The 18411-nt window shown below is 41.5% G+C and overlaps 2 protein-coding genes across 2 annotated transcripts in view; both read left to right on the top strand.

Moving 5' to 3' along the window:
* Window positions 1–7716, top strand: part of LOC137321190 (MOB kinase activator 3B) — a 158963-nt gene extending 151247 nt beyond the window's left edge. Inside the window, exon 5 of the mRNA XM_067983474.1 lies at window positions 1404–7716. Within this exon, the coding sequence (XP_067839575.1) occupies window positions 1404–1433 (30 nt within the window). The 3' untranslated portion in view covers window positions 1434–7716. The remainder of the gene's footprint in view (window positions 1–1403) is intronic.
* A 4807-nt stretch (window positions 7717–12523) lies between these two features.
* The window catches only part of LOC137320666 (RNA exonuclease 1 homolog), a 15850-nt gene continuing 9962 nt past the window's right edge, over window positions 12524–18411 (top strand). The window contains exon 1 of the mRNA XM_067982344.1: window positions 12524–12623. Within this exon, the coding sequence (XP_067838445.1) occupies window positions 12524–12623 (100 nt within the window). The remainder of the gene's footprint in view (window positions 12624–18411) is intronic.

Raw genomic sequence — 18411 nt, forward strand, 5'->3', positions numbered from 1 at the left:
CATGACGGGGGCAATTTTAACCTACCCCGCCAGTCGGGAAATTGACGGGATCGGGGGCAACGCTGCTTTTACACCCCATCCGGTTTTACTCTCCATTGAAGTCGACGGAGAGTGATATTGGGCGGGGTGTAAAACCAGTGTTCCACCCGATTTCATGGGATTCCTGCCCGGAGAGTTAGGTTAAAATTACCTCCGATGTCTTCTTTTTAATGCAGTCCCCACTAACTGAATGCAGCAAATCTCAGCACTGTTTGTTTTTTAAAAAAGCAATGATGGTGACGCACCATGTTAGAAGACCACCATGGAGTGGTGGAACATTGGGTCATAGCCATGATTTCCTACACTGTGAGTTCTCAGTCACACCAATACCATTAGTGGGGGGTTTGGGGTGCCAAGTGGAGACCAGAAGCCCCGAGACAGGAAGGAGGTCCATCTGGTGATCGCAGCGGGTGGTTGAGGGAGTTGTCAGGAATGCCCCAAGACAACTTCAACAGAAAGCATCTGCTTTATTTCCACTTGGATGAAAGGCCATTTTCTTGGCATCCATGTTGGAGCAGTTGGATTAATAATTACGTTGTACAGTAAGGAGGTTGTTAAAAGCTTCATTGATCAATTATTTTAAACCCAGGTCATTTAAAATATATATACACTAGGAAACACACCCAAATACACTAAATTTTAGCTAGAGCTTATTTTATATTTTTCTCCCCCCCAAAATACAATACCCAAAAGCCCATTTGGAGTGAGACATAAAAGTTAATTACCCCCGAAATTGAGAAGATGGATAAAAAGGTCCATTATTAGTGTGGTGATATCACCTGTAGTTGGTGCAAATTTGCTTGGCCACCTACTAATCAGAGGTGAGGGCATAGCGCTCCAGCCAGTGAGAATTGCTGCTAGTCCTGCTCGCACAGTATACTATAAAATAAACCTTTGTATGTAACACGCACAGATCATCAGTCTCCAATATACAGTGCAAATTGGGCGGGAGGGGAATAGTCACATCATTTGTTGTTTTCAGAAAATGTGTTTGTTTGCTAAGGTTATGTTACTGTGCAGATGAACACTAAGAATTGACCCCTTTTTACATTGCCATAAATTACTCGCCTAAATGCAGAATTGTTCTGAGAGTGACTGCAGATGGGAAAGGTGGAATGTTGAGAGCTTACCAGTTTACACTGCTAGCACCATGGGGGCCTCTCCATGTATTGACATTACAGACCAATACAGGAAGCCTTTTGTCATGATTTTCTTTTAATAATCTGGTGCACACTCTTCAAATTATATTACAGTAGTCTCCCATAGTTCATTAATTTGAACACAGTGGGAAATTTTGTTTAGCTTGAAGATATAATCATCATAGAATTTTAAAAAATTAACGTATATTTTTCTTTCCTTCTCAGAAAGAGATGACATCACGGATATGTCACTGAAATGCCGTTCCACAGAAGATTCCAGTTAGCTACAGACTCCAGCAAGCACCTACACGCGGCAAATATATCTGCTCTCTGCTTGCATCTGTTGCCACGCACTAAAGCATCAAAGACAATTCACTGTCCAGCAGGCACCTCAGGCAATTTTGTGCACTTGTATTGGTAAAATATCTGAATACTAAGAACAGCAGCTCAAACTGGTATTGTGAGAAGCACGCTCTCATTTAAGTGGTTTCTTCCCTTTTGGTTTTGCAAATGTCCAGTGTTGAGCTTAAACTGGGTCACTGCCTGAAAGCAGTATGGTACAATCCATTCCACCAATATGTCTCGGTTAACACAGTTCAGTTTGATAGCTGATACCCCAGTTATTCAGGGAATAGTTAATGGTCCATTCCTTTTGTGATGGAAAAAATGTCCAGCAAGAGAGGACTGGATAATGCAGTGAGTACAAAAGCTCTGCTTTTATCTCTTAGAATCATAGAAAGGGTACAGTATGGAAGGAGGCCATTTGGCCCATTGAGTCCACGTTGACTCTATGCAGGAGCAATCCAGCTAGTTCCACTCCCCCGCCCTATTCCCATAGCCCTGCAAATCTTTTACTTTCAAGTTCTTATCCAGTTCCCTTTAGGGGGCCATGGTTGAATCTGCCTCCAGCACCCCCTCAGGCAGTGCATTCCAGATCCTAACCACTCGCTGTGTAAAAAAGTTTTTCCTAATGTCACCTTTAGTTCTTTTGCCAATCACCTTAAATCTATGTCCTCTGGTTCTTGACCCTTCTGCCAATGGGAACAGTTTCTCTCTGGCTAGACCCTTCATGATTTTGAATACCTCTATCAAATCTCCTTGCAACCGTCTCTGTTCCAAGGAGAACAACCCCAGCTTCTCCAGTCTATCCACGTAAGGTAAAGTCCCTCATCGCTGGAATCAATCTAGTCAATCTCTTCTGCACCCTTTCTAAGGCCTTCACATCTTTCCTAAAGTGTGATGCCCAGAACTGGACACAATACTCCAGGTGTGGCCGAACCAGTGTTTTATAAAGGTTTATCATGACTTCCTTACTTTTGTACTCTATGCCTTTATTTATAAAGCCCAGGATCCCGTATTCTTTTTTAACCACTTTCTCAACCTGCCCTACCACCTTCAACGATTTGTGCCCATATACCCCCAGATATATCTGTTCCTGTACCCCTTTTAGAGTTGTGCCCTCTAGTTTATATTACCTCTCCTCATTCTTCCTACCGAAATGTATCACTTCGCACTTTTCTGCGTTAAATTTAATTTGCCACGTGTCCGCCCATGCCACCTACCTGTCTATATCCTCTTGAAGTCTATCACTATCCTCCTCACTGTTCACTACCCTTCCAAGTTTTGTGTCATCTGCAAATTTTGAAATTGTGCCCTGTACACCCAAGTCCAAGTCATTAATGTATATCAAGAAAAGCAGTGGTCCCAGAACCGACCCCTGGGGAACACCACTGTACACCTCCCTCCAGTCCGAAAAACAACCGTTCACCACTACTCTCTGTTTCCTATCCTTTAGCCAATTCTGTGCCCATGTTGCTACTGCCCCCTTTCTTCCATGGACCGCAATCTTGATGATAAGCCTACCTACAAAAGCCTTTTGAAAGTCCATATGCAACTCATCAACTGCATTGCCCTCATCTACCCTCTCTGTTACCTCATCAAAAAACTCTATCAGGTTAGTTAAACATGATTTTCCTTTAACAAATCTGTGCTGGCTTTCCCTAATCAATCCACACTTGTCCAAGTGACTATTAATTCTGTCCCTGATTATCATTTCTAAAAGTTTCCCCACCATCGAGGTTAAACTGACTGGCCTATAGTTGCTGGGTTTATCCTTACACCCTTTTTTGAACAAGGGAGTAACATTTGCAATTCTCCAGTCCTCTGGCATTAGGGTTAGGGTTAGGGTTATCTATATCTATGGATGTTTGGAAGATTATGGCCAGTACCTCCGCAATTTCCACCCTTACTTCCCTCAGCAACCTAGGATGCACCCATCCGACCGGGTGACTTATCTACTTTAAGTACAGCTAGCCTTTCAAGTACCTCTTCTTTATCAATTTTTAGTCCATCCAGTATCTCAACTATGTCTTCCTTTACTGAGACTCTGGCAGCATCTTCTTCCTTGGTAAAGACAGATGCAAAGTACTCATTTAGTACCTTGGCCATCCCCTCTGCCTCCATGAGTAGGTCTCCTTTATGGTTAGAGCTAGCTTTAAATCTAACTGACATGAGATGAAAGCCTCCTTTCCCAATTGGCTGCAAGGAGTTCTGATTTGAAGAGAACGGTGATTGCAGCACTCCAGGCTCCGAGGCAATGCCAGAATGTTTCCTTAGTTTCGCATTTTCATGGTGCCCTGAACTCCACAGCCAGTTATATGCAGAGTGAAGTGAACTTTTTATTTGTATGTTTTTTTCTCACCAGTATTCTCCCCTACCCTCCTCCCACATAATTGACTGCTTGCTGGCTTGTGGTTCCTGACCTCCTTCCCAACCACTTACCTGATTGAAAGGGACTGTTCCTTTGGGCCTCCTCCTGCCCACCGACCGGCCAGGGCTTCCCACCGGGTTTGGGCGACAGACTCATGGCAGATGAGGTCTGGGAGTTGAAATCCAGGCCTCAGACTGCAGAGGACTGGACGGTTTCCCACCCACCTCAACCCTCAGCCGCACAGCTCCCACCTTGAGTTAAAACCAGGGGCATAAATATCAGCCGCTAACCGCCCAATCTGAGCACGATTGCTAAGTCTGATCCTGACCTTTCCACACACACGCACTTTCCACCAGGGGACACTGGATAACAATCGGGAGCAGGAAATCCTGGCTCAGTTTTCATTACTTAGCCTGTGGACACTGTGGCTAATTGGACCATCTGTACCTGCCCCGACTCAGATCAGCTAACTCAATACAGCCCGAGGATCAAAACTAGGATCCCACTGAAAAGGCAGTAGACCCCAGGGGTTCAGACCACCCTGCCGGCCGTGTACTGATAGGGGATCCCCTGCCTTTTGCACCACATTCCCGGGCCACTGGAGCCTTCTCCACTTTGCCAGATTTTCCATGTTTCCTACCCCCTCTGCTATTCTGCTGTAATCATTCACACACCCTCTGGGTCTCGGATACATCTTTTGTTTCTCTCATTATTGCCTCCTTTGTTTTGCACTATCATCACTTGTGTCGTTTAATCATCTCTTGGCCTCCACCTAATCACAGACCGTTTTGTTTTTCTTCCCACCCCTTTTTCCCTGGATCTGTTCATAGCAGCAGGAGTAGGCCATTCAGCCCCTCGAGCCTGTTCTGCCATTCAATTAGATCATGGCTGATCTGTACCTCAACTCCATTTACCCGCCTTAGCTCCATATCCTTCAATACCCTTACCTAATAAAAATCTATCGATCTCAGTCTTGAAAGCTCCAATTGACCCCCAGCCTCAACAGCTTTTTGGGAGAGAGAGTTCCAGATTTCCACTACCCTTTGTGTGAAAAAGTGCTTCCTGATTTCCCTCCTAAATGGCCTAGCTCTGATTTTAAGATTATGTCCCCTGGTTCTTGATTCCCCCACTAGAAGAAATAGTTTCTCCGTTTCTACCCTATCAAATCCTTTTACCATTTTATACATCTCGATCAGATCACTGCTCAATCTTCTAAACTCAAGGGAATACAAGCCAAGTTTATGCAAACTGTCCACATAATTTAACCCGCTAAACCCCTCCTCCTTATAAGCAGTTCATTTATAACAGTTTCTGGTTCTGACGAAGGGTCATTGACCTGAACCGTTAACCCTACGTTTCTCTCCCCACAGATGCTGCCTGACCCGCTGAGTGTTGCCAGCTTTTTCTGTTTTTATTTCAGGGATTTCCAGCGTCCACAGGATTTGGTTTTCTAATGTTGTACTGATGGTTCAAAAGAAGCTCCTTTTGCCACCATTCCTCATTGTCCCTCAGCGTTAGATGTCAGTTATGCTCCTCACAAGCTACGCACAAGTAGCTTTCAGTATTAATGGAGTTTTATATACACAATGAAAGCCCTTCCATTGTTGCTCAGATGGTAAAGACTAGGAAGAAGGAAGGGAAGACGCAGGAGTTGTTTCAGCGGCCAGTATTTTGTAGTTTTGGTGGAAAATACATTTCAGAACAGAATTCAGAGTTGCTTTTCACTGCTGATATTCTTTAAATGCATGCATGTGTCTATCCCACCTTCCTGGTGACTGCGTTGTGCTGAGGGAATCACTTTTTCAGCGCATGGAAACAATTTGGATGGCATGGTGAAAAGTGGCTTAAAGAATGTTGATTGAAACCAACCTTATCATTAGCCAAAGATCAGTGTTTCAAAGCATCACTGCCAGGATCATATTATATACCAGCCACACCTCAGTAACATCCCAGCAAGTGCATTAGATCGTGGTGACCAATCTGCAATCATTACATTTGATGGTCAGACTTCTGACACATTGATATTCAAATGAAATTGTCTGAAATGGTTTCTAAGTCTAGGTGCATAGGGGTCACTACATGATGGTGAGCCCAAACTGAACCTGTTTTAGGAGACTACCTGCAGCCCCGCCCAGAGACGGCCGCTCTTGACCTGTTTCACTGTGCTCATTCAATTATTATTGAATCAATTACTAATCACAAAAAAACACTTTTGCCACATTTTGTTTGCTGTTTTATTTTAACGGTGGAAGTATTTTTTCCAGTGACCAGCAGTAATAGACGCTTTAAGACCAAACTGAGGTTCTACCTTATGCACCCAGTATAATTATTATTTATTGAACTTAACATTGTGGCAGATGATCTGTTACCTACTGATTTCTGGATTGTGTCAGGACCTTAAAGATTCCATGATTAAATCTGAGGATGCCAAGCCTCGTTATTGTGTGGAGATCAATGAAATGCTGTTTTAAAAAGTGTGGTGGGCTGAGAATCTCCTTTTAATGAAATGGTGGAGAGTGTCTGTTTTTCCCCATAATTAATAATCGAAACCACATATTTCAAAGGCAAAATCCTGCGGACGCTGGAAATCTGAAATAAAAACAGAAAATGCTGGAGAGAGAAACAGTCAGAAACAGAGAAACTGTGGAGAGAGAAACAGTCAGAAAGGTCATCGACCTAAAACGTTAACTCTGTTTCTCTCTCAACAGGTGCTGCCTGACCTGCTGAGTGTTTCCAGCATGTTCTGTTTTTATTCCACATACTTCAAAATTATATCTTCCCATGATTTTATTAGAAAGTTGTTAATTATGGAGAAAACTGAGCCGTTTTATGTTTTCATTAAAAGAGGAGAATTTTACCCCCCTCCATAATCTCTAAATTATTATCAAGGGCTTGTACCAATATGCAGCAAAGTCATGGTACACTTTAGGAAAATGTGCTTTGAGATTGAACTGTTTGTGGTTATTTTAACTCATGATATATTGGTACCATGACCCAGTTATGAACTAGAACCCAATCAATCATTTTATTTTCAAATAGTGAAAGACTCATAAAATAGTCAGAATATTTTATCATCATCATTTAATTAAAAAAATGTTTTTTTTGTTTGTTTATTGTTGATACCTTCTAGGTATAAAGCCTTCTGATTTTAGGATTAAGTCTGATTGAACTCAAAGTTACCCTCGAAAGATGAATTAAGGTTAAACCTGATAAAACCCATAATGTCGGCAAACTGCAGTCCTGGTGTAACATGTGCTCTCCATGTTTGGCACGAGGGCACTTTGCCTTCTCTCTGTACTAACGGGCAGCATTAGTGCCTGCACTACATTCAGACAGCTGCACAAATCCCCACAGAGAAGGAGGTACTGAGGGTGCAGCTAATGATGCGCAGTACCTCCTTGTAGCAGTATACTTTGTGATGTGTTTATTATTTACTTCTAGTATAGTATTTGTTCCTTCAAAAGGTATATTGATGATTAAACCAAAGTTTTCTGATTACTACCACTCTTGTTTTATTTTTGATCTGACAAGCATGTATATGCTGTGAGACTTCTACCAACTTGTTGATTCTAATTCAGGAAAAACTGAAATCTGAAAATCAGGAGGCCTACTCTTAGATTATATTTTAGTTTTGATAAATTGCAGTTAAAATCAATATGTTTCTGTATTGTTACCAATTTAGAAAAGGTGTTTTGTTGGAATTTTTTTAACATTCAATTCTGTTGATAGTTGATCACACAATGATGATTTGTATTTAGCTGGAGTGTTGATGAAGAGGGTTTTATTTAACTTGCTTTCCCAATGTCTGACTTAAATAAAATAAAAACCATACCCTATGATACTGTGCTCCATTTTGTATGTTATCTTCTTCCCCCTTTAAGACCCACAACCTGTACTCTGTAGTCAAAATGTGGACAGGTAATGAAAAGCATCATCAATAAAGTGACCATCTATGTTGTTCTGTAATCCAGCAGCTGGAAGATGCACAAGAACAGTACAGGTTGGCTCATCCTTCCAATATGTTTTACTTCCCTCTGAAGAAGTGGTTTACCTCCTCTCATTGACCCAGTTGAGACTGGGTGCTCACCATTTAGAAATGCTGGTGGTACAAACCTATTTCTAATGAATCACTCTGTGGCACTCAGACAGCACGGACATCTGGCCTGCCTACCATTTCCATTTCTTAATTGGCCTTTACCATTATGAGCAATACTACTTTGGAACTGAAACCGCCAACACCTTATGTTTTTTTTTATTCGTTCACAGGATGTGGGCGTCGCTGGCGAGGCCAGCATTTATTGCCCATCCCCAATTGCCCTTGAGAAGGTGGTGGTGAGCCGCCTTCTTGAACCGCTGCAGTCCGTGTGCCACGCCCTATTCTACTCTTAATGTTAATGAATATAATTTGAATCTGGTGAATTAGTATGTTAATAGGTAAGACTTAACATGTACACACACTAACAGTCTGAAGATTGAAAGCATGTTTATAAGAACACATGGTGTTTTTTTTCTAATTTTATTACACCCTCAATTTGCTTTTCATCATACATTTCCTATATATTGTTTATTATCATTGCTATATTCCAAATCACAAGAAACATCAGAGCTGGTAAAGGCCATTCAGCCTATCTCAGTTTACCCATCTAGAAATAAAACTAGTCCCCCATCACAACAATAATCTAGTCCTTAAATGATTCCAAAGTTTTTGATTTTTCTACTCTAGGGAAGTCCACTCCACATAGAACTAAAGAAGTTTTCAGCACAGAAGGAGACCATTTGGCCCATCATGTCTGTGCTGACTCTTGTTAGAGCAATCCCACATGGCCTAATCCCATTGCCTTGCTCTCTCCCTATTGCCCTGTATCTTCCTCTGCCTCAAATGTTTATCCATGTTGATCACTTGTGAAAAAGAGCCTCTTGATTATGATAAAAATTAACCTCGGTAGGTTTAAACCCTGTTAATTCAGTCACAAGTCAAAGGGAGACGCATTCGGTTGTGTTCCCCCTGATTTTGGCCCTGCTTACCTTTCTGGCCGTGCCTGGGATGGTCTTTGGAAGCTCCCATCCGAAGCTTCATTATCTTATTCAAAAGGGAACATGGAAGGCCCTCCACTCCATTTGGCGTAGGTTCTGCATGTATTTCTCCCGTAATCCTCTGCTGCTGTTTCCAGCTGGCCTCCTCTTCCAACTGCTCCCTGGATCCATGCAAGTTCTTCTGTTGTATTTCTTCACGCTCCATGTTTAGTTATGTCAAGCAGTTTTCAGTCTGGCTAATCAGCCAGTTGTTTGGTCAGACATGTGTTCTGTCTCTTAGTCGAGGTCATCTATTGAGATTGATTGATGCTGCATATCTTCTCCAGCCTATGTCAGGTAAGGTCCGTTTGGAGGGTGGAATTGTATAAAGCATGGAAGGCTACAATAATTTTGGACCCTTTTGCAGTGATGTATTGCAGTAGTCCCCCTGATCAGCCTGGGCATCTGAACCTTCCTTTAAGGCTGTGCCTGTATGTTCAACCAAGACTCTGGTAGTATCATGTACCTCATTATATCACTCTTCACCTCTTGTCCTTGGGTTTCTCAATGGGGTAAGCAGCCATGGCTATGGTTGATAGCTTTGGTTCCCCCAGCAGCTATTCATCCATCCGGACTTTGTGGACCTTTAAATAATGGTGCAACAATGGATTGCCATAAAATGAACGAATCGCAGCAACTGCCAGGATAGTAGGCATTCATGTGTATGATATAGTACTTATAGTCACATCCATTTGCACATTAATGGAGTTGTTCATGAAAAGGATGGCATTGGGGTTAGGGACCCATATGGCATTATGTGTGCAATTAATAATGTTCTGCACTTTAGGGATCCCAGCCAGATGGTGTAACTTGCAGGGCTCTTTTGTGTTGCTGCATTTTTTCTATGGGAATGGTGATGAATTGAGAGACCCGAGCAAATAAAGCATCTGTCGCCTACATGATGCAACTGTGCATGGCAGCATGAGAGATTTGACAGATATCTTCTGCTGTTGCCTGAAATGACCCAGTTGGCATAAATGTTCAAGGCTTTAATCGCCTTAATTGTGACTGATGGAGCCGTCCTTCTTGTTGAAGTGGTTTGTAGGTCTAGCTGCAGGAGTGTGTAAAGTTCAGTGGTGACATCCTCAGGAACCCATTGTCTCCACATGCAGGTTTGGTCCAACATGCCCAGGTACAAATGTCTGGGACTGTGACCATGACTGGCAATGTGAGCATGGATCCTCGTTAATCTGTATCTGTTCGGTCTGCCTCCCCTTTCTGCTCCTCCACAAGTTGCAAATAGAGAGGGATGTCCATTGAGATACTCATAGCTCCTCTCAAAGTAGTAAACAAAGCCCGCTCTCTAGGGAAACAGGTACAGAGAAGAGATACAATGCAGAGCTTTTAAGAAGTTCTCAGTAAGGCTCCAATAAGTTTCACTAACTTCCTTTTTCTCACGACAGCAATATATCACAGAAGCAATACATCTTTAACAGCTAGGACCCAACTTGAGAGGAGAGGGTTCCCAGGCAGCAGTCAATTCATACGGTCGCTGAGAATCTAGAACACTGTGATTGCACGGAGCAGGGCATCCAATGCCGATACTGCACTACAGATGACCGGAGATTACATTATCAGCTCCTATAAGCCAGAAAATCTTCTAAGATAATGAAAATGCATTAAATGAATGATCCAATCTATAGCTAATTAAGGGTCATTGTTTTAACCTATACATGTTTTCAATTTTGAAGACAGTATTTATTCGTTGCACAATAGGTGTAACAAATATAGATCATATTTTCACATTTTATCATACGGTAAGATTTTTATCTTATATACTCAAACAATAGTTGCATTGTACTGTGGCATTCTTAGGCAGCTTGATGCCTCTCGATTAATACAATATTGTGATCCTTTAATGCCACTAATCAACTAATGCAGCAGAGCAGACTTATCTGGTGGTCAAATAAGATTTAGACTATCTGGGTCACATAGACTAAAACATTAGTAATACAGTATGAGAAATATGTTGCTTACATCTTCAGCAATGCCTGAAAGTGTTGTTATTCAGGGTTGCAAAAATGTCCGAACTTTTCAAGTCAATTAAATAGTCAATATAAAAGAGCAAGAAATAGTGCAAACAATATAAAAGAGATAGTGCAAACAATGTAAAAGAGGAGATAGTGCAAACAATATAAAAGAGGAGATAGTGCAAACAGTGTTAAAGAGGAGATAGTGCAAACAGTGTTAAAGAGGAGATAGTGCAAACAATGTTAAAGAGGAGATAATACAAACAATGTAAAAGAGGAGATAGTGCAAACAATGTTAAAGAGGAGATAATACAAACAATGTAAAAGAGGAGATAGTGCAAACAATATAAAAGAGGAGATAGTGCAAACAGTGTTAAAGAGGAGATAGTGCAAACAATGTTAAAGAGGAGATAATACAAACAATGTAAAAGAGGAGATAGTGCAAACAATGTTAAAGAGGAGATAATACAAACAATGTAAAAGAGGAGATAGTGCAAACAATGTTAAAGAGCAGGAGATAGTGCAAACAATGTTAAAAGAGGAGATAATACAAACAATGTTAAAGAGCAGGAGATAGTGCAAACAATGTTAAAGAGGAGATAATACAAACAATGTTAAAGAGGAGATAGTGCAAACAATGTTAAAGAGGAGATAATACAAACAATGTTAAAGAGCAGGAGATAGTGCAAACAATGTTAAAGAGGAGATAATACAAACAATGTAAAAGAGGAGATAGTGCAAACAATGTTAAAGAGGAGATAATACAAACAATGTAAAAGAGGAGATAGTGCAAACAATGTTAAAGAGCAGGAGATAGTGCAAACAATGTTAAAGAGGAGATAATACAAACAATGTTAAAGAGCAGGAGATAATACAAACAATGTTAAAGAGGAGATAATACAAACAATGTTAAAGAGGAGATAGTGCAAACAATGTTAAAGAGGAGATAATACAAACAATGTTAAAGAGGAGATAATACAAACAATGTAAAAGAGGAGATAATACAAACAATATAAAAGAGGAGATAATACAAACAATATAAAAGAGGAGATAATACAAACAATATAAAAGAGGAGATAATACAAACAATATAAAAGAGGAGATAGTGCAAACAATGTTAAAGAGCTGCTGGTCTATAGCCTTAGTATGAAACCTGAGCTGAGTAGGGGGTTAAACTAGACTAAGAAAGGATAAAGCTTGCAATCCTATTCTATTAGCCTAAATAGAATTATTCGTACAAGAGTGGAGCAGTATATATACCACACATATTTCTCCATCAGCAGAGCTTTCAATAGTTTTTTGTACAGTGAGAAAGAAGTTTCCAGAAATGATGATGCAGTTTGTGCACGTTATGATTACAAACGACTAATGGTTACGGTGTCTTAACTGTTGGTAAATTTTACAGTCTGCTGGCATCATGACTGAGAAAGCCTCAAGCCCCCCAGTCTGTGTGCAGATATTCTCACTGATTCTTCTGGTTATCTTTGGACTTTACTGCATTTTGAAAGGAGCTTCTTTTGCAGCATTCAGCTGGTGGTACATAGTGGGAGCATCCTGCATGGTGGCAGCCGCCTTTACCTCCTTCCGTATTTATGAAGTATGTGTACAAGCATCACAAAAAGACACTGCTTCAGAATTCTCTGCTTCGAACTCTTAACAGTAATGAGCTGGAGACTAGTTTACCAAATCCTAGTATGTCAAGCAAGAAAATAACTACGCTGCATGGATTCCTATTTTTAGCAACATCTGACTGTTCCTTGGCAACTTATTAACTTATTTTGAACCTGAGGTGCCATTTCTTAGAATGGTGTGTGATATACATAGTGTGGAACATTTTAAAGACTGGATTGGTACGATATACTGGGTATTGATATCTTTCTGCAGGACTAGGCAAATCTCTTGGAACTTTTACCCCTAATTACCTCCTCCAGCCCTACAACCTTCCCCCTGAATCCTCTGTCTCTCTGACTCTGGTCTTTTCTGCATTCCCCCCCCCCCCACCTTCACCCCACTATTGTCTTTAGCCACCTAGACCCCATGCTCTGAAATTTCCTCCCTAAACCCATCTCCTACTTTAAGGCCCTCTTTAAACCCCACCTCTTTGATCAAGCTTTTGGTCACCTGTCCTAATATCTCCTTCTTTGGCTCAGCATTTATTTTTGTCTGATTATGCCTCTGTGAAGCACCTTGGGACATTTTTACTTTGATATATAATTACAAGTTGTTGTTGTAATTTAGAAGGTCCAACACAATAATCCCGTAGTAAGGGATCCTGTCTACTGTGTGTGTTGGTTATTTGACAATGGGTTTTGTTATAACAAGACAGTTTATTGCATATCGTTATCATTCAGCATCACTTCTATTAATTGTTATTCTTCTCTATTATATCGGCATTTTTATCATCATCAACTTACCCTTTCTCCTGGGAACCAGCCAAGGGTACTCCATAATGAGACACTATTGAAAGACTCTGTCAAAGACACCAGGTTTATTTATTGCACCCTCCCAGACAAAGGAGTTCTCCCCAGAGTCCTGGCCAATATTTATCCCTCAAACAACATCACTAAAAAAATACAGTTTTTCTGGTCATTATCTCATTCCTGTTTGTGGGATCTTGCTGTGCGAAAATTGGCTGCCGCGTTTCCTACATTACAACAGTGACTACACTTCAAAGGTACTTCATTGGCTGTAAAGTGCTTTGGGACGTCCTGAGGTCGTGAAAGGCGCTGTATAAATTTCTTTCTTTTATTGTAGACTGCAAATGATTATGAAAATAGATATTGTAGTTTTGAAATGTTTGGCAAACTTAGCATTGTATTACCATCTCTAGGAAAACAAAGGTGGCTTGTAAGGAATGTGTGATAAAATGCATCTAAACTCATTTTAATTAAGTGGAGCTAAGCATTGTTGTGATCTTTAATCAAAGTGCTGATTAAAAACAAAATATGTTGTATGTTGCTCACAAATCTCTCGGACCTATTGGGTAAGCTTTTTCTCTCTCCAGTTTCCTCCCTTTCCCTCTGCTCCTTGCTGAGGCAAAATTCCACAGGTGCCAGTTACTCGAGTGGCCATTATTGCTATGTTAGTCTCGACCATGAGTATTGACAGGCTCACCGAGCTGTAGGTTGGAACTCTTGTTCTGGCCAACAGTATACAGACCCACAATCCCTGCCATTAGTGTTGCGTGGACAGAGGGATCTGTCCCGGTGCATTAGAACCCTATTTTAATATCATCTGCAAACGTGGACACCACTTTTTCTAACGGGGGAGGGAGTTCCAGCCAGCAAATGGTGACCCGGCCCTCAACGCTAACTATCAGCACAAAATGCTGATGATTGTCATGTACACAGCAGCACTGACACTGGTGGTGAAAGCCTTAATAAGCCCTCATGTACTCCCACAGTGTTCTCTACGTTTTCTTCCTCTCCAGCGACAGAAAGAATGAGAAAATGTGGTATTTTTTGGAAGACCAAAATAGACAAAAGGGAGATAAAAAGGTGAGATAAAGAAAAGAGAAAAATGGAGAGGAAAATGGAGGGGATAAAAACAGAAGAGGCACAGAGAAAGAATAGGAGAGACAGAAAAAGAAATGATCATGTTTCTGCTGTGCTGAAGTATGCAGTATAGACTTTTTATAGCAATGCATGGAACAGCCACACTTTGATTGCCTGCTGGCACTATCGTGAAGTTGGGGAAAGGAGCAATGCAGGGTGCTCAAATGTACAACAAGACTCCACTCACTGGCTTTCCACAAACTGTGGGATTTTTAATGATGACAAAATAGTCAGCTCTTTCCAATCATTAAAATGTGAATAATCGTACAGAAGCTCACTAGAATAACTTTAAGGGAGTATGTTGCAGAAGAGATTTACTATAATGATTCCAGGGATGAGGGACTTTAGTTACGTGGATAGACTGGAGAAGCTGGGGTTGTTCTAGATTGGAAAATTGCACATGTCACTCCGCTTTTTAAGAAAGGAGAGAGAGGGAAACCAGGGAATTATAGACCAGTTAGCCTAACATCTGTTGTGGGGAAAATGCTGGAGTCTATAATTAAGGATAGGGTGACTGAACACCTCGACAATTTTCAGTTAATCAGGGAGAGCCAGCATGGATTTGTGAAAGGTAGGTCGTGCCTGACAAATCTGATTGAATTTTTTGAAGAGGTGACTAAAGTAGTGGACAGGGGAATGTCAATGCATGTTATTTATATGGACTTCCAGAAGGCATTTGATAAGGTCCCACATAAGAGACTGATAGCTAAGATAGAAGCCCATGGAATCGAGGGAAAAATACAGACTTGGTTAGGAAGTTGGCTGAGTGAAAGGCGACAGAGAGTAGGGATAATGGGTAGGTACTCACATTGGCAGGATGTGCCTAGTGGAGTCCTGCAGGGATCTGTCTTGGGGCCTCAATTATTCACAATATTTATTAACGACTTAGATGAAGGCATAGAAGGTCTCATATCTAAGTTTGCCGATGACACAAAGATTGGTGGCATTGTAAGCAGTGTAGATGAAAACATAAAATTACAAAGGGATATTGATAGATTAGGTGAATAGGCAAAACTGTGGCAAATGGAATTCAATGTAGACAAATATGAGGTCATCCACTTTGGATCAAAAAAGGATAGAACAGGGTACTTTCTAAATGGTAAAAAGTTAAAAACAGTGGATGTCCAAAGGGACTTAGGGGTTCAGGTACATAGATCATTGAAGTGTCATGAACAGGTGCAGAAAATAATCAATAAGGCTAATGGAATGCTGGCCTTTATATCTAGAGGACTAGAGTACAAGGGGGCAGAAGTTATGCTGTAGCTATACAAAAGCCTGGTTAGACCGCACCTGGAGTACTGTGAGCAGTTCTGGGCACCGCACCTTCGGAAGGACATATTGGCCTTGGAGGGAGTGCAGCGTAGGTTTACTAGAATGATACCCGGACTTCAAGGGTTAAGTTACGAGGAGAGATTACACAAATTGGGGTTGTATTCTCTAGATTTTAGAAGGATAAGGGGTGATCTGATTGAAGTTTATAAGATATTAAGGGGAACAGATAGGATGGATAGAGAGAAACTATTTCCGCTGGTTGGGGAATCTAGGAGTAGGGGGCACAGTCTAAAAATTAGAGACAAGCCTTTCAGGAGTGAGATTAGAAAATATTTCTACACACAAAGGGTGGTAGAAGTTTGGAACTCTCTTCCGCAAACAGCAATTGATACTAGCTCAATTGCTAAATTTAAATCTGAGATAGATAGCTTTTTGGCAACCAAAGGTATTAAGGGATATGGGTCAAAGGTGGGTATATGGAGTTAGATCACAGATCAGCCATGATCTTATCAAATGGCGGAGCAGGCACGAGGGGCTGAATGGCCTACTCCTGTTACTATGTTCCTATGTTCTCCTTGGAAGGTTGCGAGGTGATTTGATAGAGGTATTCAAAATCATGAAGGGTCTAGATGGTGTAGATAGAGAGAAACTGTTCCCACTGGCGGAAGGGTCAAGAACCAGAGGACATAGATTTAAGGTGATTGGCAAAAGAACCAAAGGTGACATGAGGAAAAACTTTTTTACACAGTGAGTGGTTAGGATCTAGAATGCACTGCCTGAGGGGGTGGTGGAGGCAGATTCAATCATGGCCTTCAAAAGGGAACTGGATAAGTACTTGCAGGGCTACGGCGATAGGGCGGGGGAGTGGGACTAGCTGGATTTCTCTTACATAGAGCCGGCGCGGACTCGATGGGCCGAATGGCCTCCTTCCGTGCTGTAACCTTTCTATGATTCTATGTTTTCACTGAGACTTCCGCATTGCATCAACACTAAAGTTTTGTTATAAAGAAAGAAGAGAGACTTGCATTTCAATAACACTTTTCACAACCTCAGGAAGTCCCAAAGCGCTTTGCAACCAATGAAGTGTAGTCACTGTTGTGATGTAGGTATCGCGGCAGCCAATTTACGCACAGCAAGGTCCCACAAACAGCAATGAGATAATGATCAGATAATCTGTTCTTGTGATGTTGGTTGAGGGATAAATATTTGCCAGGACACCAGTGAGAACTCTCCTGCTTTTCTTCAAAATAGTGGCGGTGGGATCTTTTACATCCACCAGAGAGGGCAGACGGGGCCTCGGTTTAACGTCTCATCCAAAAGACAGCACCTCCGACAGTGCAGCACTCCCTTAGCACTGCATTGGAGTGTCAGCCTGGATTATGTACTCGAGTCTCTGGAGTTCAGAGCTCAACCTGACTCAGGAGAAAAGCCTGGATGGTGTGGTCTCCCACTGTTTGAGTTTGACACCGCATGAAACTTAAACCTGCGATGACACCACAAGGGAGTTAAAAATCGCTCAGGGGGTTTTGGAAAGTGCAAACACTGCTGCCCTACTCTCAAAATAATTACATTTCAAATACTGGGCGAGGAGCTCAGTAACTACTGACAAACAGCTCACTCTCCTAGGCACCAGAATCAGAGTGCCAGTCAGATACTGTAAATAGAGCAGTGCCTGGCTGGAACTGACACTGCATGGCTCCAATATAAATGCAGCATAATAGCACAGTTTTGTTGATTGGGCTTCTCACCAGCTCTTTATATAATGCAGCTACCTCTCCTCAATGATTTCTGATAGGTGACTTTCTGAAAGCTCTTCTTCCTGCATTTACTGAGTAGCCAAAGACAGGCACAGGCAGATACAGAGCCCCAGGCTCCTATGTTGAGACAGGAAATGGTGAGGATGGGAAGAAAGCAGCAGAACTAGGACACCCTACAGAGAAATTGTAAACAATTTTACAACACCAAGTTATAGTCCAGCAATTTTATTTTAAATTCACAAGCTTTCGGAGGCTTCGTTCACCTGACGAAGGAGGAAGCCTCCGAAAGCTTGTGAATTTAAAATAAAATTGCTGGACTATAACTTGGTGTTGTAAAATTGTTTACAATTGTCAACCCCAGTCCATCACCGGCATCTCCACATCATGACTACAGAGAAACAATAGGAATGAATTTCAGAGGGAAATGTTGGGGGAAAGTAACAAAAATACATTTAAAAAGTTGAATGTGAAATTAAAACTTCAAAACAAAAAAACTTACCTACAACAGTAGGAATTCAACATGGCAATTCAGAACTCAGAAGATTACTCTACAAGTCCACAGTGTCACCCAGTGGATAGAGGATGAAGATACAGGCAGATTCAAACTAATATTTTTAAGAAGGAATAAGCAGGATATGGTGTCACATAACATTAGCTCACACTGAACATTGGAATCCCCTATCCCAGCGTGGCCTTCAGGCATACATGGTGTCCCACGTACCGATTTTACAATTAGCTTGTACTCAGCAAAGCTCTCAATTGCCACCATTTTACTGCAGCCTCTCTGTTAGGACTTCCTTAAGTTCCCAATTCTGAAAAACATTTCTACTGCTCTCAGATTTCCCCCCCACTCCCACTCTCCCTCACTCTCAGATTTCCCCCCCACTCCCACTCTCC

The sequence above is a fragment of the Heptranchias perlo genome, chromosome 4 (genome assembly GCF_035084215.1).
Source record: "Heptranchias perlo isolate sHepPer1 chromosome 4, sHepPer1.hap1, whole genome shotgun sequence".
In the NCBI taxonomy this organism is placed as follows: Eukaryota; Metazoa; Chordata; class Chondrichthyes; order Hexanchiformes; family Hexanchidae; genus Heptranchias; species Heptranchias perlo.